This window comes from Trichomycterus rosablanca, chromosome 2, assembly GCF_030014385.1.
Source record: "Trichomycterus rosablanca isolate fTriRos1 chromosome 2, fTriRos1.hap1, whole genome shotgun sequence".
Lineage (NCBI taxonomy): Eukaryota > Metazoa > Chordata > Actinopteri > Siluriformes > Trichomycteridae > Trichomycterus > Trichomycterus rosablanca.
Window position 1 is genome coordinate 2,429,507 of NC_085989.1, and position 22,994 is coordinate 2,452,500.

A 22,994-nucleotide genomic window follows, 5' to 3' on the forward strand; every position below is an offset into this window, starting at 1 on the left:
TGTTCTCGTGACTGAGGTGTTTCCCTCAAGGATGCTGCGTCTCTACCTTAAATTTGTGCATTTTTTAACAGTAGTACAATAGCTGTTATACCACGGTATCTTTCTGTACCAGGTAAAAATATACAAACTAAAGGTACAAACTAACAGCTACCAGCGACCTGCAAAGGTGCATTTTATCACCCTTATTTTTAGGATGCTCTGGGTACATGATGGAACACTGAGAGCACCTGTAACAGCTCGAACACAAAACAAGTAATTTATGTAGCGTCAACAAACTAATTCTATTATTAATTATACATACACCGTGAAGCTGATTATTATACAATCAGTGAACTGCAGGTCAAAGTAATATGGACCTGGGGCAGAGGCGTAACTAGGAGCTCAAGGGCCCCAGTGCAAAAAAATTATATATGCTATATCAGAATGAATTAAAATACTCACTCGCTTTTATTATAATAATATAATATAATAATAATGACCTGGCGAGTGCAGCCAATGGGGGGGGGGGGGGGGGGGGCAGTGCGGTGGGGGGTTTAGTTCATGTCGTGGAGGGCCCCCACCTGCCCCCCTGCCCCCCCAGTAGTTACGCCCCTGACCTGGGGTCCTTTCTGTGTGGGGTTTGCATGTTCTCCCTGTGTCCGTGTGGGTTTCCTCCAACAAGTCAAAAGACATGCAGTCAAGTGTGAATGTGTGTGTGCCTTGTGATGGACTGCCGACCTATCTGGAGTGTTTCCTGCCTTATGCTCAATGAATCAGACCCACAGAGACCCTGACCAGGTGATAGAACAGATAATGAATGAAGTTACACAGTTACAGCTGTAAGGTGAATTTAATCAGACACATGTGCAGGATTAATTATTATTAATTATTTATAAAGTATACATTCTATTATAAATATGACTGTTTAAGGGTTCACTGTGCTCTCAGGTCACAGGAGACTCAGTAATCATGAAGTAGTACGTGATCACGCAGCTGTAATGTGATTCGGGGTGTAATTACCTCTCAACACATCGTTCACAGATTCAATCATCCACACAGCAGTAAGGTCACCGATCCCACTGACACGGATCCACTGCACTTCATTCACTCATTCACTCATATACAGTGTATCACAAAAGTGAGTACACCCCTCACATTTCTGCAAATATTTCATTATATCTTTTCATGGGACAACACTATAGACATGAAACTTGGATATAACTTAGAGTAGTCAGTGTGCAGCTTGTATAGCAGTGTAGATTTACTGTCTTCTGAAAATAACTCAACACACAGCCATTAATGTCTAAATAGCTGGCAACATAAGTGAGTACACCCCACAGTGAACATGTCCAAATTGTGCCCAAAGTGTCAATATTTTGTGTGACCACCATTATTATCCAGCACTGCCTTAACCCTCCTGGGCATGGAATTCACCAGAGCTGCACAGGTTGCTACTGGAATCCTCTTCCACTCCTCCATGATGACATCTGGAGGATCTGGACAGCTGGTGGATGTAAGACACCTTGAACTCCTCCACCTTCCACTTGAGGATGCGCCACAGGTGCTCAATTGGGTTTAGTCCATCACCTTTACCTTCAGCTTCCTCAGCAAGGCAGTTGTCATCTTGGAGGTTGTGTTTGGGGTCGTTATCCTGTTGGAAAACTGCCATGAGGCCCAGTTTTCGAAGGGAGGGGATCATGCTCTGTTTCAGAATGTCACAGTACATGTTGGAATTCATGTTTCCCTCAATGAACTGCAGCTCCCCAGTGCCAGCAACACTCATGCAGCCCAAGACCATGATGCTACCACCACCATGCTTGACTGTAGGCAAGATACAGTTGTCTTGGTACTTCTCACCAGGGCGCCGCCACACATGCTGGACACCATCTGAGCCAAACAAGTTTATCTTGGTCTCGTCAGACCACAGGGCATTCCAGTAATCCATGTTCTTGGACTGCTTGTCTTCAGCAAACTGTTTGCGGGCTTTCTTGTGCGTCAGCTTCCTTCTGGGATGACGACCATGCAGACCGAGTTGATGCAGTGTGCGGCGTATGGTCTGAGCACTGACAGGCTGACCTCCCACGTCTTCAACCTCTGCAGCAATGCTTGCAGCACTCATGTGTCTATTTTTTAAAGCCAACCTCTGGATATGATGCTGAACACGTGGACTCAACTTCTTTGGTCGACCCTGGCGAAGCCTGTTCCGAGTGGAACCTGTCCTGGAAAACCGCTGTATGACCTTGGCCACCATGCTGTAGCTCAGTTTCAGGGTGTTAGCAATCTTCTTATAGCCCAGGCCATCTTTGTGGAGAGCAACAATTCTATTTCTTACATCCTCAGAGAGTTCTTTGCCATGAGGTGCCATGTTGAAAATCCAGTGGCCAGTATGAGAGAATTGTACCCAAAACACCAAATTTAACAGCCCTGCTCCCCATTTACACCTGGGACCTTGACACATGACACCAGGGAGGGACAACGACACATTTGGGCACAATTTGGACATGTTCACTGTGGGGTGTACTCACTTATGTTGCCAGCTATTTAGACATTAATGGCTGTGTGTTGAGTTATTTTCAGAAGACAGTAAATCTACACTGCTATACAAGCTGTACACTGACTACTCTAAGTTATATCCAAGTTTCATGTCTATAGTGTTGTCCCATGAAAAGATATAATGAAATATTTGCAGAAATGTGAGGGGTGTACTCACTTTTGTGATACACTGTATATGATAGCATTAGGATCCACACACACACACACACACACACACACACGAATTACAAAGTGTAAAATATTGTCTGTCCGGCCAATAATCCTCACATGTCAAATTCATACATTCATTTATATATTTTAATACTGATGTTCGTCTGGCTTCGTTTCAATAACGAACAGAAATTAACGAGCCTCATAATAAATCCGTGCCTGGATAAATGTCACCCAACAACAGCATTTACATGTGACCTTTAATCACGTGTGCAAATAAATGACGTCCATAAAATTCATTTCAGCCTGATAACACGTCGGGCGACACAAAACAGATCCCTGCCAAGTCCATTTTCCTAATTTCCGGAACTGTTTGGTTCTTTTGTACCCACTTGCTTATAAATAAAAATAAAAAAGAACCAATAATTCTATAATAATGTGTACCAGTGGCTTTTTCACACAATACAGCCTGTACAGAATCATTCTGATTAACAATAAATGTTTATTTATAAGATTTATGTCAGTATCGTCCATAGCAGATGGAACTGAAGAGATGAATAATATACACCGATCAGCCATAACAATAAAACCACCTCCTTGTTTCTACACACAGCTCCACTGAGCATATAGAAGCATCTTGTAGTTCTACAATTACTGACTGTAGTCCATCTGTTTCTCTACATGTTGGATCATTCTCAGCACTGCAGTGACACTGACATGGTGGTGGTGTGTTAGTGTGTGTTGTGCTGGTATGAGTGGATCAGACACAGCAGCGCTGATGAAGTTTTTAAACACCGCACTGTCCCTGCTGGACTGAGAATAGTCCACCAACCAAAAACATCCAGCCAACAGTGCCCCGTGGGTAGCATCCTCTGACCACTGATGAAGGTCTAGAAGATGACCGACTCAAACAGCAGCAATAGAGGAGCGATCGTCTCTGACTTTGCATCTACAAGGTGGACCGACTAGGTAGGAGTGTCTAATAGAGTGGACAGTGAGTGGACACGGTGTTTAAAAACTGTGTCTGATCCACTCATACCAGCACAACACACTAACACACCACCACCATGTCAGTGTCACTGCAGTGCTGAGAATAATCCACCATGTAGAGAAACAGATGGACTACAGTCAGTAATTGTACAACTACAAAGTGTTCCTATATGGTAAGTGGAGCTGATAAAATGGACAGTGAGTGAAGAAACCAGGAGGTGGTTTTAATGTTATGGCTGATCGATGTATGTCGTTGTTTTACTCGTTTATCAGATTCTGTTACCAAGTCCGAGTTTATTTTCTTTCAGATAACTGTGTATCAGCTTTCAGTGTGTTTATTACATCTCAGTTGCTGCTCTTTAGTCCAGGTGTAATAAGATTAAACGAACAATACAATCTGTAATGTATCACTGAATCATTTCCTCACTCTAGTACAAGAACACAACGGTCCAGGTACACAAATCTGCTGAAAGCCTGTTAGAACCAAAGTACAGGTAGAACATTTTATATAAATCGGTAGAAGATCAGTAGGTGCTTGTTAGTTTCTATTTACGTGTTTAGTAAAGACGTGATGAAGGTCTTTAACTGTCTTTTGAAGACGGTGAGAGACTCAGATGTTCAAACAGACAGGAGAAGTTCGTTCCACCGCACGGGTGCTGGTATAGAGAAGAGAATTGATGCTGGTCTTCCTCGAGTTCTGAGTGATGGATCAAGATAAGTTGTTGTGTGGTACAGAACAGGGTTTCATAGTTCCCTGTATCGTTCTCTGTAACGCTTTCTACAGTAGATTGGTGCTGGTCTATTTTTGGCCTTGTAGACAAGCTGCAATCTTTTGTAATGAAAGCAGGCAGCTGTAGGAAGCCAGTGAAGAGAACACAGCAGTGGGGTGATGTGATGTGGTAGCAGTGGGGTGATGTGATGGGGTAGCAGTGGGGTGATGTGATGGGGTAGGAGTGGGGTGATGTGATGTGGTAGCAGTGGGGTGATGTGATGGGGTAGCAGTGGGGTGAAAATATGGCAGCAGTGGGGTGACTATGTGGCAGCAGTGGGGTGATGTAATGTGGTAGCCGTGAGGTGATGTGATGGGGTAGCAGTGGAGTGATGTGTTGGGGTAGCAGTGGGGTGATGATGTTTTAAGTGGCAGCAGTGGGGTGACTATGTGGCAGCAGTGAGGTGATGTGATGGGGTAGCAGTGGGGTAATGATGTGTTAAGTGGCAGCAGTGGGGTGATGTAATGGGGTAGCAGTGAGGTGATGTGATGGGGTAGCAGTGGGGTAATGATGTGTTAAGTGGCAGCAGTGGGGTGACGATGTGGCAGAGGTGCAGAGGTAGGGTGATGATTTGGCAACAGTGGGGTGATGATCTGGCAGCAGTGGGGTGATGTGTTGGGGTAGCAGTGGGGTGATGTGTTGGGGTAGCAGTGGGGTGACGATGTGGCAGCAGTGGGGTGATGATGTGTTAGGTGGCAGCAGTGGGGTATAAAGTGGCAGCAATAGGGTGACGATGTGGTAGCAGTGGGGTGACGATATGGCAGCAGTGCGGTGATGATGTGGGAGCAATGGGGTGATGTGATGTGGCAGCAGTGGAGTGACGATGTGGCAGCAATATGGTGACAATGTAGCAGCAGTGGGTTTTGGGTTAGACCTCTGCTGATTTTGTATCAGCTGCAGGGGATTAATAGTGGACATGGCGGCTCTTTACAGGAGCGAGTTCCAGTATTCCAGTCTCAAGATGAGGACCATAAATACCAAAACTTTCTTTATTATCATGATTATTACTCATTATTAATTATTCTGCACAGTACTGATAGATTTAATATATTGCTTTCTTATTTACAATGACTTTTTTGGCAGACACACATGATTCAATGCAGCCCAACAGTTTTGTTTCCCTTTATTACATGAGCAACATGCTGCATTTAAAGGTGAAATTGTAAATGTTGTAAAAGTAAAATGGTCAACAAGTTGCCGAGCTGTAAGTCTAGTGAAGCAGTTTAGAGAGTGATGTCAGGTGAAAAATGCATCATCGTCCTGTTTAACAAGTAACAACAAATAAATATAAAAAATAAACACATCCATCACTCACCCTGCTGTCGTAGTAGATCAGCTCCAGCTCGTAGTCGGGCAGAATGTCCGTCCTCTTGTTCACCAGGTCCAGGGCCATCTGGGCGGACGGCAGGCAGGCCTGACCACCCGGCCAGCCGCCGCTCATGGGGAACAGGGCTCCGATGTAGAGCTTCTTCTTGCCTAGAGCGGGGCAGGACCAGGAGAGGAGCAGAATGAGTGAGACGAACGCGTACGAGGTCCAGGGGCGCCCACGATCCTGTCCAGCCGCGACGCCCGGCATCCTGTATAACGTTATAGGTCCGAGTTTGAGGATGAGGAAGGAGTGATTGAGGAGTGACTGAGTGGACGCTGCACTGCCGATCACTTCATATTATTCTGTACGGACGATGGTTTACACATCACAGCCCTTAGGGTCTGACCTCTGAGGGTCTTCAGTCCTTCTTTAGACTGAAAGTGACCTGACAGGTTGATAAAAAATTCAATTAACCAGCAGGATCTGATCTGGAGGTCCAAACTAATGAATCTGACTAATCTATAATTTTCTAGACTTTTAGTACTGCATATAAATAATAATGTTTTTGTTTAAAGCAAGATTTCTCTCTGCATGTGCCGTATAATAAATTAATAGCAGTCATAAAGAGGCTAATAAGGCTAATAATGAACACAGACACAGGCCAGAGAGTCACATAATTAAATTTGGGCAGTCAATAGCAGTGGATGATGATTAAACGGAGCTCGTTTCCAGTTTAACCGCTACTGCAATCCGATTGTTTCTATGTTGTTTACTGATGTACACCAGCAAAATCAACAAGTTTTAGAAAATACAAAGTGTCCACAAGCATACAAGCATTAATATAAAGTCATATTTTAAAAAAATCGCACTAAAAAGCAGAAACCTGACTGCTTCTGACTTCTGATTTGCGTCGAAACTTTTGCGAGCGATTTACGCAGACGCATCCGGCTCCGTACTCACGACTTCCCTGCACATCAATCCCAGACAGGCTCTCAAACCAGCGTCACATACTGGTTTACGATCACCGCAGTGCAACAGCATCCACTCAAGCTCAAGCTCCTCTCGCCTCCTTCAGCAGAGTGCTGCACCATTACGGGTTTAAGCGGGAGACACGGAGGCCGGGACAGATTGTTCAAGTCGTGATCCACGGAGCCTCCGGCTGCGGCAGAACAAAGGAAAGCGAGCGGGGAGCGCGAACAGGAGAGCCGGTCACGGTGCGTCTGCGGGCTGCAGCAGCATCGGCACTGAGGCTCAGGCACAATGTGCCAGGATTTAAAGAGAGGAAGGAGAAAGAGAGAGGGGGGAGGCAGGAGAGAGAGAGAGAGATGCAAGAGGTAGAGAATGTGTGTGTGTGTGTGTGTGTGTGTGTGTGAGAGAGAGCGAGAGAGCGAGAATGTGAGTGTGTAAGAGCGATGCAATATAGAGATGTAAGAAATGTGTAATATGCAAAGGATGTAGAGAGACGTGAGAGAGACGGTGAAAGTGTGAGAACAAGATGCAACAAATACAAGAGACGCGAGAGAGAATTGTGAGAAAGGGATGCAAAAGAGAGATGCACAAAGGAGAGAAAAGAGCAGCATGAGAAAGAGGTGAGAGAAATGAGAGAGATGTGAGAGAGAGTCCAAGAAAGAGATGTAAAAGACCGTGTGAGATGAGAGAGAGATGAGAGAGAAATATGAGATGACAGAAAAAATGAGAAAGATAAAAGAGGGAGATGTGAGAGACGAGAAAGAGATGGGAGATGAGAGGTGAGAGAGATGACAAAGATGTGAGAGGGAGACGAGAGAGAAAGATGAGAAAGTTGACAGAGATATGAAAGAGACAGTGTGAGAAAATGAGAGAGATGAGAAAGAGCTGAGAAAGATGTGAGAGGGAGACAAGAGAGATGAGAGAGATGAGAGAGATATGTGAGACATGTATGTGAGAGAGATGAGAGAGATGTGAGGGGAGGGCTTGTTCTTCCTCCCTCTCTGTTTCACAAACCACTTCAGATTTGTGATCCTTTATCAAAGCCTCTCTGCTGTTTTCTGCTCCTCCCTCGTTCCCTCCACCGGCACAACAGGGGGGTAAATCTCCCAAATCTCCACAGGGACCCTCACCGCCCACCCACTAACCCAAACCTACCCACAATTCCTTCTGCCTACGATAATTCACAATGAGAGCACTAATTTAAACATGAAAGCAGCATTTGATTACCTGCTTTACTCATTACTTTAGCCTGGTCAGGGATACAGTGGGTCCAGGGCTGGCTAGAAATACTGGACACAAACACTACGAAATACAGGGCATCAAACACTTAGATGCAATTAAAACAGCCAAGCCACCTTCTGTATTATATCATGACGCTCGTGGTCAAGCGTCCACATACTATGAGTGATGCTCATCCTCGCAGCCTCTTCACTCTGGGTTCCAATCTTCATCTGTCACCCTGTCACAATACCAGTAGTAGAACTGTCACCCTGTCACAATACCAGTAGTAGAACTGTCATCCTTTCACAATACCAGTAGTAGACCTGTCACAATACCAGTAGTAGAACTGTCATCCTGTCACAATACCAGTAGTAGAACTGTCATCCTGTCACAATACCAGTAGTAATGTCACAATACCAGTAGTAGAACTGTCATCCTGTAACAATACCAGTAGTAGAACTGTCACAATACAAGTAGTAGAACTGTCATCCTGTCACAATACCAGTAGTAGAACTGTCACAATACCAGTAGTAGAACTGTCACAATACCAGTAGTAGAACTGTCATCCTGTCACAGCACCAGTAGTAGAACTGTCACAATACCAGTAGTAGAACTGTCACAATACCAGTAGTAGAACTGTCATCCTGTCACAATACCAGTAGTAGAACTGCCACAACACCAGTAGTAGAACTGTCACAATACCAGTAGTAGTACTGTCATCCTGTTTTAATACCAGTAGTAGTACTGTCATCCTGTTTTAATACCAGTAGTAGTACTGTCATCCTGTTTTAATACCAGTAGTAGTACTGACATCCTGTTTTAATACCAGTAGTAGTACTGTCATCCTGTTTTAATACCAGTAGTAGTACTGTCATCCTGTCACAATACCAGTAGTAGTACTGTCATCCTGTTTTAATACCAGTAGTAGTACTGTCATCCTGTTTTAATACCAGTAGTAGTACTGTCATCCTGTCACAATACCAGTAGTACTGCCACAATACCAGTAGTAGAACTGTCACAATACCAGTAGTACTGCCACAATACCAGTAGTACTGCCACAATACCAGTAGTAGAACTGTCACAATACCAGTAGTAGAACTGTCATCCTGTCACAATACCAGTAGTAGAACTGCCACAACACCAGTAGTAGAACTGTCACAATACCAGTAGTAGTACTGTCATCCTGTTTTAATACCAGTAGTAGTACTGTCATCCTGTTTTAATACCAGTAGTAGTACTGTCATCCTGTTTTAATACCAGTAGTAGTACTGACATCCTGTTTTAATACCAGTAGTAGTACTGTCATCCTGTTTTAATACCAGTAGTAGTACTGTCATCCTGTCACAATACCAGTAGTAGTACTGTCATCCTGTTTTAATACCAGTAGTAGTACTGTCATCCTGTTTTAATACCAGTAGTAGTACTGTCATCCTGTCACAATACCAGTAGTACTGCCACAATACCAGTAGTAGAACTGTCACAATACCAGTAGTACTGCCACAATACCAGTAGTACTGCCACAATACCAGTAGTAGAACTGTCACAATACCAGAAGTAACCAGTGTAGCCATTTCATTCTGAAGGAATAAGCAGGTCTGTGTGCTGGTGAAAACCGAACCGCACTCTCACACTCTGTCTGATGCTCCCACGCTCTCCTACACATCTTCATCACCTTCATCCTCCTCCTCGCTCGCCGGGCCGGCTAATCCCCCGTCATTGTGCGCGCACACACAGCGCTGAGAAGAAATTCCAGCTAATCCTGCTAACAGTCGTATTTCGCTGTACGATGGAGGAACCACGATCACAATTCTGTGTCTCTTCAAATAAACTCGCTGTGAACCGAAGACCTGGAGACGTCTTTCATTTCTACACGTCTTGCTGCTGTAACAGCCCTGCCTCCTCTGGGAAAGCCTTCCACAGGGATTTGTACCTGATCATCAGCCATCGGAGCCTTGATGAGGTTGGGGCCGTGATGCTGGGTGCTAAAGCCTGGTACACAATCAGCAATCCGAGCCCCTGAGGTCAGGACTGGTCGAGTTCTTCCACATCAAAGGATCAAAATGTAGCCACGATAACGGTGGACATTTCCTGGACACTGTGTGCCAAGGATGGAATGGTTGTTTGGCATTGTGCATTGTGATCTTAGGCTTGTGTGCAGCTACTCAGAAATGGAAACCCAATTCATGGATTCGGGATGACCCAGCTCTTGTGCTGACCCTGCTTTCAGAGACAGTTTGGAACTCAATTGTGTGTGTTGCATCCAGGATTATTTGCATCATCACTTTCAGTCGCATCCAGGGAGCTTTTGTTGCCCCTATAGGTTTCCAAAACTAAGGACCTGACCTGTCAGAAGGTCCCTAAACTCTTCTAGTACCAATGTTTGATAATATTTACTATTTGCTGTTAGCAGTAACTTTCACTGAAATAGCAGAAATAACTCATAATGAGGCATGTCCACATACTTTTGGCCAAGTAGCGTCCGTCTAAAATTTGATTACGTGATGATTTTTGAGTCTTTGTCCATTTTTGAGTCATTTCATACATTTCAATTTCATGTTGTTAGCACTGCTTTATCCTGGTCAGGGTCGCTGGATGTCCTGTTTATCCAGTAGTACTGTCACAATACCAGTAATAGACATGTCATAATACCAGCAGTAGTACTGTCACAATACCAGTAATAGACATGTCATAATACCAGCAGTAGTACTGTCACAATACCAGTAGTAGACATGTCACCCTGTCACAATACCAGTAGCAGGACTGTCACAATACCAGCAGTGGAACTGTCACCCTGTCACAATACCAGTAGTAGACCTGTCACCCTGTCACAATACCAGTAGTAGACATGTCACCCTGTCACAATACCAGTAGCAGGACTGTCACAATACCAGCAGTGGAACTGTCACCCTGTCACAATACCAGTAGTAGAACTGTCACCCTGTCACAATACCAGTAGTAGAACTGTCACCCTGTCACAATACCAGTAGTAGAACTGTCACCCTGTCACAATACCAGTAGTAGAACTGTAACAATACCAGTAGTAGAACTGTCACCCTGTCACAATACCAGTAGTAGAACTGTCACAATACCAGTAGTAGAACTGTCACCCTGTCACAATACCAGTAGTAGAACTGTCACCCTGTCACAATACCAGTAGTAGACCTGTCACAATACCAGTAGTAGACCTGTCACAATACCAGTAGTAGAACTGTCATCCTGTCACAATACCAGTAGTAGACCTGTCACAATACCAGTAGTAGAACTGTCATCCTGTCACAATACCAGTAGTAGAACTGTAACAATACCAGTAGTAGAACTGTCACCCTATCACAATACCAGTAGTAGAACTATCACAATCCCAGTAGTACTGTCACAATACCAGTAGTAGAAATGTCACAATCCCAGTAGTACTGTCACAATACCAGTAGTACTGTCACAATCCCAGTAGTACTGTCACAATACCAGTAGTACTGTCACAATACCAGTAGTAGAAATGTCACAATCCCATTAGTACTGTCACAATACCATTAGTAGACCAGTAACAATACCAGTAGTAGAACTGTCACCAAAGCAGTAGCAGGACTGTCACAATACCAGTAGCAGGACTGTCACCATACCAGTAGCAAAACTTTCCCAGAAGTCTTACTGTCTCTGACGATCTAATAGCTTGTAATTGGACGATTAAAGCTTTAAGCCACACCAGTGGCAGGTTTCCTCTTGGGCCCTTTCCTCTCTCACACCAGTTTAGCTTCCCATCGTTCATGTAACCGGAACCTTCAGTGCACCAGGGTGGTTAAATACTCTGAAATCCAAACAGACCACAGACTGGTGATAACTGGTGATAACTGGTGATAACTAAGTGCCCCCTGCGCAGGACGACGAGCCACGCGAGAGCAGAACGATAGTCAGCGTGAGACGCCCGGAGCTCTCTCAGGATCTCGCTCCACCATAAATTTTCACCGACGTCTTGGTGCAAAGCTGATTAGCCATTCTGGACTCGGTCTTAAACAACGGGGTAATTTTATAATGTGAGAGAAGCACTTTGGGTGAAGTGAAGTGCTCTGCTGGAAGAGGAGCGCTGGAAAAGCTTGAGTGCATCATCATCTGTCCAACACACACACACACACACACACACACACACACACTCACACACACACTCACACACACACACACACACACACTCACACACACACAAACCTCCACGTCCAAATAAATTCTACTAGATCCGGTCACCTGCAGGCTCAGATTTACAAAACGTTTGCATGTTTAACTCCTACAAACAGCTTTTAAGGCATTTCTGCCATGGTGGTCAGTGGTTCCTTCAACAGTTGTTTGTCTGGGACTGAATGAGAACATAATAAAGCACAAACTGCAAATGATTATAATTATTATCATTATTAGCAGAATATTCCGCCTGCACACACCCTGAACACGAGATTCTGAACTGGTCGGCTGGGCACCATCTAGCGGGCACGATTGGCGGTGCCTGCAGCAGACACAGATTGGCCACCGTTTCTGCTGGGTGGGAAAATGACCGGAGTAAGTGGGTGGGGTCTTCAAACGCTGTGCAAGGACCCAGGTTAGTGGATAGAGGCGTCTGGGCAGAAGCACGGGCGTGAAGAAGGGGTCCGCTAGGACTGCGCATGCGTCGGAGGGCACGTGAGCAGCAATATACCCTCCTCAAACGCAATCAGGGATCCTCCAGCAGCGGAAAACAAATTGCATACGCTAAATCGAGAGAGAAAGAGAGAAAACGCATAAATAAATGTTTAGAAAAGTACCTTGAACATAAATCTTTGCCAAGTTCGAGAAAAAAACCCAAACTGGTACCTCAAGATAAAAACTGAATTTGTCAGGATGTTTACCCTGCATTCACAACAGCCTTGACGCAGCGTGACAAAGCAACCGTCTGTCATTCATTTTTAATCAGAGCTGCGATTTCCGGCGATATGAGGTAGCACAAACGTTGGCGCAAAGTGGGCAGAGCCGGCGACTCAAAGCAATAAAGCAATCACGAATAGGAATTGAGCATTGAGCGGTCTAAAGTACAGAGATAAGCAACATGTCTGGCAGTTGTAGTTAAGGTACTGGACTAGTAAACAAGAGGTTGCTGGTTCAAACCCAACCACTGCCAGGTTGCCACTGTTGGTCCTTGAGCAAGGCCCTTAACCCTCTTAATGCTTAGATAATTTACTGTCACAGATAAAAGCGTCTGCTAAATGCCGAAAATGCAAATGTTAAGCTGTTGTAAATGTGTATGCAGATAAGAAACAACAGTTAGCACAGAATGGAGGTTCCAAAGTCCAACACCAATGTGATGTGACTAGAGCAGTATAAAGAGAGGCCCACAGTTCTGTTCCTTGTTCTTCAGCTCATACACGATTGTGCCAATAAATCTTCCAACCCAGTCAACTGTAACCCACGACACCGTACACTCCTTTTTGGTTCCTAGATAACTGTTCTTACTATAGATAAAAGAGTCACGGGGTCAAACGTGAGCAAATAGACGGCAGCGATCGCAAAGATCAGACGCAGTTTACTTGTCATGCTGACTACACAGGGATGACATTTATAAAGGAGCAAAATATATGCTCTGTGCTATACTATACTACATTATCCTATACTATACTAACCATGGCTATGGCATCAGATTATGTTTTTGCTTGGTGTCAGTTAAAGCACGGCAACCAAATGCCCACAAGGAATGATGACGCTGCCAGTGTGAACAAAGGGCAATGAGCGTTCAGCGATTTAGGCAACGAGAGGCGAATAGTTGCTGCCGGTGTGAACGCAGGGTTAGACGATTTCCACAAACCACCACAGAATTACAGGCAACTTAGAGTTGATCACATGGACAAAGAAAATAAAATCAGGAGCAATCACAACTAGAAACAAATTTTAGCAATCAATACTACACATCCTATTCCAACACCGCCTTAAACTGCCTGACAGTAAGCATATGTGTGCTGTTAGCAACACCAGCCTCTCCAGGCATTTCCAAGCATTACAGCAGCATCAGGGTGAGATGAAGCTTTAATCACAGGACTGGAAATGTGTTCTGGTTTCCTCTTCCTGTAAGTGACAGTGTTGTATTTCTCCCACGTCTGACTCCTCAAGCCCTGAGCACTTACACCGCCTTAATGCGCTTCTGAACACTACACGGACAAAAGTATAAGAGCACACCTTTTTTATTATCGAGTTCACCTGGTTCAGCCACAACAATCACAAACAGGTGGAATAAATCAAATATTTAAAGAACAGTAAGTGCTTCCAACTCTGCAGCAGCAGGACCCAGCGTGACGGAGCCCCTGTGAGCTTGGTTTAAAGAAACTCGGACCTGAACAGCTTTGGAATTAACTGGAACATCGACTGAGCCTTTCAGTGCCCAGCCACACAAATGCTGTCAACTTCTGACTGAATAGGGCACAAATTCCCACAGATACAGAGTAGCCTTCTCCTGCTATAGCTGGAAAAATCACACACGTCACACGCAATATTTTAATACCATTTGTTTTTACACTGGGATGTCCAACAAGCAAAAGTTTTTTTACATTCCGGGTGCAATGAAAATGTGTTTAAAAAACTCCGATTTTCAATCAGCACGTTTCACCACGTCTGTTTCAATACCACGTCTGTTTTTATATGCTCAGCGTATAAAAAAAGTTTAAAAAAATAATCCTGCCGAGCAGAATAACGAGCAAGATAAATCGACGATGTCCTGCATAAAACAGTGCAGCTGTTCTCTAGATGAGGCGAGCTGGATCCCACCTTCATACTTCATAGAATCTGTAATGCCCCATATCATTAAATATACGAACAGACACTTTCAACTACAGGAGTTCCAGTTTGCCGACTTAATAAAAAAAAACGGCCTGATAAAACGCTCGGAGAGTGACCACAGTGACGGATGCTAAGTGCTAAAGTCAAGGCCTCGTTTATGCCCAAGCTGGAGTCTGGACATGCAATGCTATCTAATGTAAGTCTATTTGTTTTCATAATGCCACGTTTTATTGGTCTTGTATTATCTGTACGCCTTCAGCCTTGGGTGAGGATTTCTTTTATGTTATCTGTGTCTTTCTCTGTTGTACTGTTGTTTGTTTATTAGGAGTTTAACGTCATGTTTTACACTTTTGGATACATTCATGACAGAAACGGTATTTACTGCTTACACAAGGTTCATCACTTCTCAAGCTTATATCGAACACAGTCGTGGACAATTTAGTATCTCCAATTCACCTCACTTGCACGTCTTTGGACTGTGGGAGGAAACCGGAGCACGCAGACACAGGGAGAACACGGAAAGGACCCGGACCGCCCCACCTGGGGATCGAACCCAGGACCTTCTTGCTGTGAGGCGACAGTGCTACCCACTTAGCCACCGTGCCGCCCTCGTACTGTTGTAAGACTGCGTTTCTATACGTAACACATAATAAGTAAATCAGTGACTCTCACGTTATAATGCAACACTGTCAGGGTGAGAGTGTATAACATTTTAGAGATGTATATACTGTATACAACATTAATCACTTATTTTCTCCTCATTCTGCTCATTCTAATGTTTGTTGTGATATTAAACGAAGCTCCTGACTCGTGTCTGTATGATTCTGTGCGTTAGGCTGCTGCTACATGACTGACTGGCTGACCGGATGATTAAATAAATGCGCAGGTGTACTGACGCTCCTAAAAATGCACATAAGTCCGTGCTAGGTAAAGTAAAGCCTGTTTAGATGAATTGGATGGTTGCCGCTTGAAAATACGGTCCTTTGCAGGATCACAGATTCCTGTAGCACATTATTTGGGCAGTGGACCATGACATAAAAGGGGCAGCATCACACAAAATACCACAATACTAGGCGACAGTTATTATGGTTTGGGGGTTTCAGCCACACCATTTGCTAACAGTACATGCACATGCATATTGTGGCAATAAATTGGGACAGGTTCCATCATTTTCCAGTATGACTGTGCTCCTGTGGACAGTGCAAGGTCCACAGAGACGTGGTTTGACAAGTTTGGTGCAGAGGAACCCTGACCGGCCTCAAACCTGGGCAGTTGAATGTCCAGCAAGGTCATGGTCCAGGTCTCCACATACTGTGTGTAGCTGATTAAACTAGTTATAGAGCCGATGGGTTTAAGTTAAATGTAGGCGTGCCGACCGTCATCTCGGCGCATAAAATGTAATCCGACGTTCATTAGCAGCACCCAGAATAGCGGCGGCACAGGTGCCACGACAGCCACAGGTGTCTAAGATTTAAGACGTGCCATCCCGGGCTCATGAACCAGCTGCCAGATAAATCTAAATTCTTCGTCGGTAATGAACCCTCCCTCGCTCTCCGTGGGCGAGAGGAAACGAGCGAACTGACAGCTGGCTGCTGGCTAATGATCATCCAGTGGCAGGAGCGGAAAGAAAAGTCGCCCAGGTTGCCAGGGAATGGAGGCAGGATGGAACGATTGGACCTGGAGGTTGCCAGGTCACAGCAGGGGGCACCACAATTGGCTGCCGGATTGCCAGGTCACAGCTGGGATCCAGGATTGGTCGCATCGGGGCGGCGTGGACACCTGTCGAGGTTGCCAGATGCGCATATCTGACCAGGGGGCCGAGGAATTAATTAAGGTTTGGCGTGAAAAGCAAAACAAGTGGCATTTTTTTCAGCCCAACGCTGAGAAAATAACAGTCTAAACAAAGACGCCACGCCTAACGCTTGGTTTGTGGGAATGAAAAATGCAGGCAGATGTCTGATTCAGTGCCCTCCTCCTACCCACTCCTCCACACAGCAAGATATCTGCAGAGCAACGTACTCTTCTCCTCTCATCTCCATAGTAATCCTTTTACTCGCGCGATGTGGAGAGCGCTCTCCCGGCGGAATCGCTCTACTTGACACCAAATTTCATTTGCTGCTAAAATTCCTGGATTTGAAATTTCATCAGCGCCCGTTTTCCCCGTCCCCCCCTCCAAGAGGTAATTGACAGAATTCGGTTCTCCCTGCCTGAGGGAAGAGAAATAGCACGGCCCCCGGAGCAAAACAAAGCACGGGAGGCTGAGATCGGTCCGACGGGTGGGGAAACGAGCCCGAGACAAAAACGATCCTGTAGCCGCCGTGATCGCTGCTCTGCCGGAATGGATTGTAAAATATCACCAGGCGCTGCTTAATAACACACCTGCTGGTTAGAACGTCTGCTCGGCTAAATCCGACGCTAGAGGGGTAAAAAACGCTGGAAGGCGACCTGCTGTTTCTCTTATATGTAGACGTAGACCTTCCTTATAAAAAATATGTTTGTTTTTCCAACAACCAAATTAAAAAGCGCCCTAAACAAAATAATTTAATAATAATTTGATTTGTTGTACTGTGTTTTTCGGGTGTAATGTAATGTAAAATGTAATAAACAATGCATTTAAATATTAATAGAATAATGAAGCACATTTTCCATTATACTATAAACATTATACTGGCAAAAGTATGTGGACAGTAAGCTTGTTGAATATTCTATTCCAAAATCACGAGCATTAATACACAGATCAGGAATTCAGTGCTCAGGTGGAGCGACGGTCTAATGCACTACTCCACCATATCTAAGATCTGTAGCTCACCAGATTATTGACTGTGTCTGAGGAAGGGCAGTTAATGGGGTTCCTCATTGCCCTATCAATGCAATGTGGATGACCGTATAGCGTGATCTCCGTACTTGATTCAGCTCTCTGTGAGACCACTCAAATTCAAGCTCAACTTGAATGTATTGTCTCAAAGCAGCTTTACAGATTCCAGGTCTTTCCACCACAGTATCACTTATGGTAAAGGTAAACACTCTTTTGGTTGCTTAATCAACCATTTAACTAAAGGATATTGGTAAAAAAAAAAAAAAAAAAAAATACCAGCTTTATTTAATCAGCTATGTAGAATATAAATCTTAATTAATTATTTTTGTATTTATTAGGAGTAATACAGACGTAACACTGGACTTAAGTTCAGTGTGTTTACAATCATGATTTGTTTAATGATCTTGAATTATTTAGTGTGACAAATCTGCAGTACCAGAGGCAATCGGGAAAGGGAGCACTTACTTTTTCACATGTTATACAGAAGTAAAATGGATATCTTTTCATACATAATGGCCAAATGCTGGTTTAAGGGCTGCGTACATGCATTAATGCACATTAATAAAGAGTCTATAGTGTTAAATTACAGGTTGATATCAGTTTGTAAGAATCATATTGTACATTATTCTCATCTTCTCAACCCTACATGCAACCTTTCTACTCTCTCGTTTACCTCCTAAAAAACAAAACCCTCGTTTTCACTCGTCTCTTTACACTCTGTGTTTCTTGTACATCCAGCCTCCCTGACCTCACCCTCCTCTCTCCCGCACCCGTCCTCCCCCTCTTTATCTCTGCACTCTCGAAAGTAATAATGTTAATGCAGCGCGTCCATAAAACACACTCTAATCAGACCGGGTCCGACGCCCGGCGCTATTTCTGGTAGAAGCATAGCTCATGTTTATAGTGCATCTTTTATCGTTCTGTTGTCCTTTTACTTTCCTTCACGCTGTTACAATGAAAAGAAAGGCGGGAAATAGCAAAGCTGATTAGCATAGCGACAGCAATTCCAGGTCGGAGAACAGAGGACGTTTAGAGTACAGAGAAATTTACGCATGTAAACAAACACACACACACACACACACACACACACACACAGAGAGATAAATTAAATTGTGTTGGAGCAGCGTTCTGTCTGCAGAAGCTGGAGAAACGAAGCCTGTTAAAGAAGCTCCGCTAACAGCCCCGGAATTCTGTACAAGCATTTACATTTATAAACGTATTCTAATATATTCTGAACAGCAAGTAATCATAAGTGTGTTTGTAATTCTTGGTAAAAAGCCAAAAAAAAATTTTTAAGCTCTAACTAAACCCTGCAGGTGGAAAAATAAATAAAGATTCTGATAAACCAACACAAGACAAGCTAACCCAGCAACAGATCCACCAATCCAGGTCCAGAGCTGGAAAAACAAACAGCAACATGTAACTAAACCAGGGCTAAAACTGCTCAGATCCCAATTAAATCCATTAAACCAAAGGGAATTCTAAATTACACCAGCTAAACCAGCACCAAAAGAGCAGCATAAACCAGCACCCCAATTTTAAGGAATCCCGTCCAGCATTCCCACCCTTGGACGAGCCAATCGAGTGTGGTAACGTGTTTTACCGCGGCGCCACCCAAGCACCACAACGTCATTCTTTGTTTAGAATAAAGTGTCCAACCTTCTGCTTCATGCTATCAGAACTCACTTCATTGTTCATTTATTCATCGTTAATGCTCATCAGCTGATCCATTCTGGTCAGGGTTGTGGTGGGCAATGTTGTTTAAAATCTCTAAGCTGGGATCAAAACATGAACATGACAAAAGCTTAAATGCAGCATTACAAAAGGGCAAAGACAGATACACCACTTCATCAATAATTTCCTTCGGGATAAATAAAGTATCTGTCTGTCTGTTTATCTGTCTGTCTGTCTATCTATCTTTTTAACTATCTATCTGTCTATCTATCATCTATTTGTCTGTCTGTCTGTCATCTGTCTATCTATCTATCATCTATCTGTCTGTCTGTCATCTGTCTATCTATCTATCTATCTATCTATCTATCTATCTATCTATCTATCTATCTATCTATCTATCTATCTATCTATCTATCTATCTATCGGTCTGCCTATCTATCTGTCTGCCTATCTATCTATCTGTCTGCCTGCCTGCCTGCCTGCCTGCCTGCCTGTCTGTCTGTCTGTCTGTCTGTCTGTCTGTCTGTCTATCATCTATCTGTCTGTCTGTCTGTCTGTCTGTCTGTCTGTCTGTCTATCTATCTATCTTTCTGTCTGTCTATTTATTTATCTATCTGTCTGTCTGTCTGTCTGTCTGTCTGTCTGTTTATCTATTTTTACCAACAGAAAACACAACAAGAGCTGGTAATACGGATAAAAGAGTCAAAACAGCAGCAGAAAATCCGCTGTTTACCAAAGAGGGCTCTCTGTTCTCTCCCGGCACGTCCTGTGTTTGGTTTGTATCGTGTTTACACCTGACAGAGCAACCACTGCCGGGTTCGTTTCAATCCAACCGAAGCTGACGAGTATAAACACAACCTAACGCAACCACAGAATATTCATGCCTTCATAGTTGTTGATTAAAACCACAACAAATAAATCTACTACAGGAGACGCAGAGCACAAAAGTATGTGGACACCTCTCCCAGAAGGTCAAGTTTGTTCCAGTACGACTGCGCCCCCGTGTCCATCTGACACGCAGGGTTGGTGGGTTGCGACTCCAGTGGCCTGCACAGCTGACCTCGACACCACCGAACATCGGTGGGATAAATTGGAAAATAGATTGCTTCTCAGGATGACTTCACATATGCTTTTACGACTGAACAGGCATAAATTCAACACACACACACACACACACACACTCATAGAAACACCTCCCAAAGGAGTGGAGGCTATTACAACTGGAAAAACCAAGTTCAGGGTCAGGTAGGTAAAAAGTATTTGGACGACTAGAACAACAACTGCTCTTCTGAGTAGGCTTCTAACAAGACTTTAAAGAATGTCTGTGTATGGGAATTTGTGCCCATTCAGTCAAAAGATGACAGCATTTGAATGGCACTGATGTTGATGTCCAGTGGTGCTGAGGTCAGGCCTCTGTACAGGACACTGTAGTTTTCAACCTGGGCTGTTCTTCATGTCTTTATAGAGCTTGCTCTGTGCACAGGGGTGCAGTCATGCTGCAAAAAAAGAACGGGCCTTCCCTAAACTGTTTAAAACCACGTGGCCTCAATGCTGCTCTTCATGCTTTAAGAACGTAGGAGTCAGTGAGAGTGGGCCGGGGTTGTAAATCAGGTTTCTGGATGTGGCTCGTTTCTCTCCCTCAGCTACCACCCCCCACACACCCCCTCCACACCCCCCACCCTCCGACATACCACTTAACCCGGGCCGATCTGACGAGCTGACGGAGGTGTAGCAGGTCAGAAGGACACGCCGATAAATCACAGCTCTAATGACAGGGAGAACCGGTGCTCAGCACTGATAGGCGAATGAGCTTTTCTCCCGGCGCTGCAGCACCACGGATCAGCCGGGTGAGACGAAGAGATCTGATGACCTTGCAGGGGCGCTCTGGCCTGCACTGGGGGGTAAAATGTGACACTACAGGCCTCCTGAACGTTTTTGTGATACTTGGTCTTGATGAAGGCTTTGACTTAATAAAGGTTTCGTCAAATCATTCATTCACGTGTTCGTTTATTTATTAGCGAACGTACAAGCCAAGCACGACGGTGCACTCCTATTCTTTTTTTAATTTGGAGAATAAAGTCTAAGCACATTGGGGAATAAAGTCGAAATAATTTTAGGAATAAAGTCTAAATATTATGGACAAAGTGCTACGATGGCTGACGCTAAGCTTTAAGCATCAAAACAAAACACAAAAACGAAATACAGCGCTACCTTTAAACTTAACGTCCCCTAAACTCAAAATTTTTAAAACTCAACACCCTTCTTCAAGAAATTTGTACCCTTAAACTCGTTTACCTTAAACTCAACGTGTTCAGCTTATTAAAAAAAAGGTATTTATTTAGTTTTAACCTCTTGAGACCTTGCGGTCACATATGAGGACATTACATTTTGCCTTTGTTATGCCTTATTCCTTGACCTGCTAAACTTAGACCGATTGTCCCCATTAGTGGACACTTTTGTCGGCCATCTAGTGGTAGCAAAAGTACTAGAAAACTAATAAAGTTTGTTTGTTTCTTTATTAAGATTTTAACATTATGTTTTACACTTTGGTTACATTCATGACAGAAACGGTAGTTACTCATTACACAAGATTCAGGTTATATCAAACACAGTCATGGACAATTCAGTGTCTCCAATTCACCTCACTTGCATGTCTTTGGACTGTGGGAGGAAACCAGAGCACCCGGGGGAAACCCACACGACAACATGCAAACTCCACAGAGAAAGGACCCGGATCGAACAAAGGACATCTGGGGATCGAACCCAGGACCTTCTTGCTGTGACAGTGTGCGACAGTGCTACCCACTGAGCCACCGTGCCGCCCAACTAATAAGGTCAAAAACAAAAGGAATAGAAAAAATGCACTGAAAAAATCAAAGCTCGGGTCTCAGGAGGTTAAATAACAATGAACAGCCGCTTTGTTCGGCGCTCAGCTTGAGAGCTAAAACGTCATCAAAGTGTAAATATGAGAAGAATCAGCATTTGTGTGGAATAAGCGTCAGATCCAGGGTTACAGCTCCACATGTATCTGTGCTTATCTGGATTTCCCTCCCTGTTTCACTTTTAAACTTGTGTTACAGCTCGAGCTTCTGAGAAATTGTGAGAATCAGAATCAGCTTCTCCCAGAGTCCCAAAATAAAGCTTAACGTGGTTTAATGTATTAAAAGAAGGAGACAGGGGCACTAAACTTCTCTTCATTATTACTGCTCATAAGTTCCTCCACTAATCACATTCCTCACTCGCTGTTTTACTACAATAAGTCACGGTAAGTTTTGTCCACCGCCGTCACACTTCATAGGAAATAACAGCACAGCAGCGCAAAAGCTAATGTGCCGCTTCTCATGTGAATGCGCCGGTACTGAACGGAATACGGTATTCCAAGATCAAGCATCTCCACGATTAAAAAGCATAAGAAAACAATAAAGAAGTAAAGCTGAAGTGCAGCTTTTATTGGATTTTATGTATTGGATTTTTAACTGTTGTCAATGATATTTCAGTGTGTTTATATTATATTTGTGTTATTTTCGGTGTAAGAGTCAAAAACAACCTCATTATTTTACATGAGACTAAAATATATGCAGTTTCACGGGACCATGGAAGCATTTACGGGTTTCCCAAACATCCTTATGGGAAAAAATACCTTAAAACTCAACGTCTTTAAACTCAACGCCACTCCCAGAACCGACTGACGTCGAGTTTCAAGGTGCCGCTGTATACTTTAAAAAAAAAAACCAGTGGCAATCTGGTCCCACAGTGGTTTACAAGATGTAACGTAAAGTCTCCA

The 22,994-nt window shown here is 43.9% G+C and overlaps 1 protein-coding gene across 3 annotated transcripts in view; it reads right to left on the bottom strand.

The window, feature by feature from the left end:
- The window catches only part of gabbr1b (gamma-aminobutyric acid (GABA) B receptor, 1b), a 91,736-nt gene that overhangs the window by 50,545 nt on the left and 18,197 nt on the right, over positions 1-22,994 (bottom strand). Inside the window, exons 1-2 of one of the 3 annotated variants that reach the window (XM_063009855.1) lie at positions 9,571-9,590; positions 5,758-5,918 (exon numbers count right to left, since the gene is read on the bottom strand). In XM_063009855.1, the coding sequence (XP_062865925.1) occupies positions 5,758-5,883 (126 nt within the window). In that variant the 5' untranslated portion in view covers positions 5,884-5,918; positions 9,571-9,590. Of the gene's footprint in view, positions 1-5,757; positions 6,257-9,570; positions 9,591-22,994 lie in introns of those variants that run through there. The other 2 variants (XM_063009839.1, XM_063009847.1) reach the window with 2 other exon arrangements.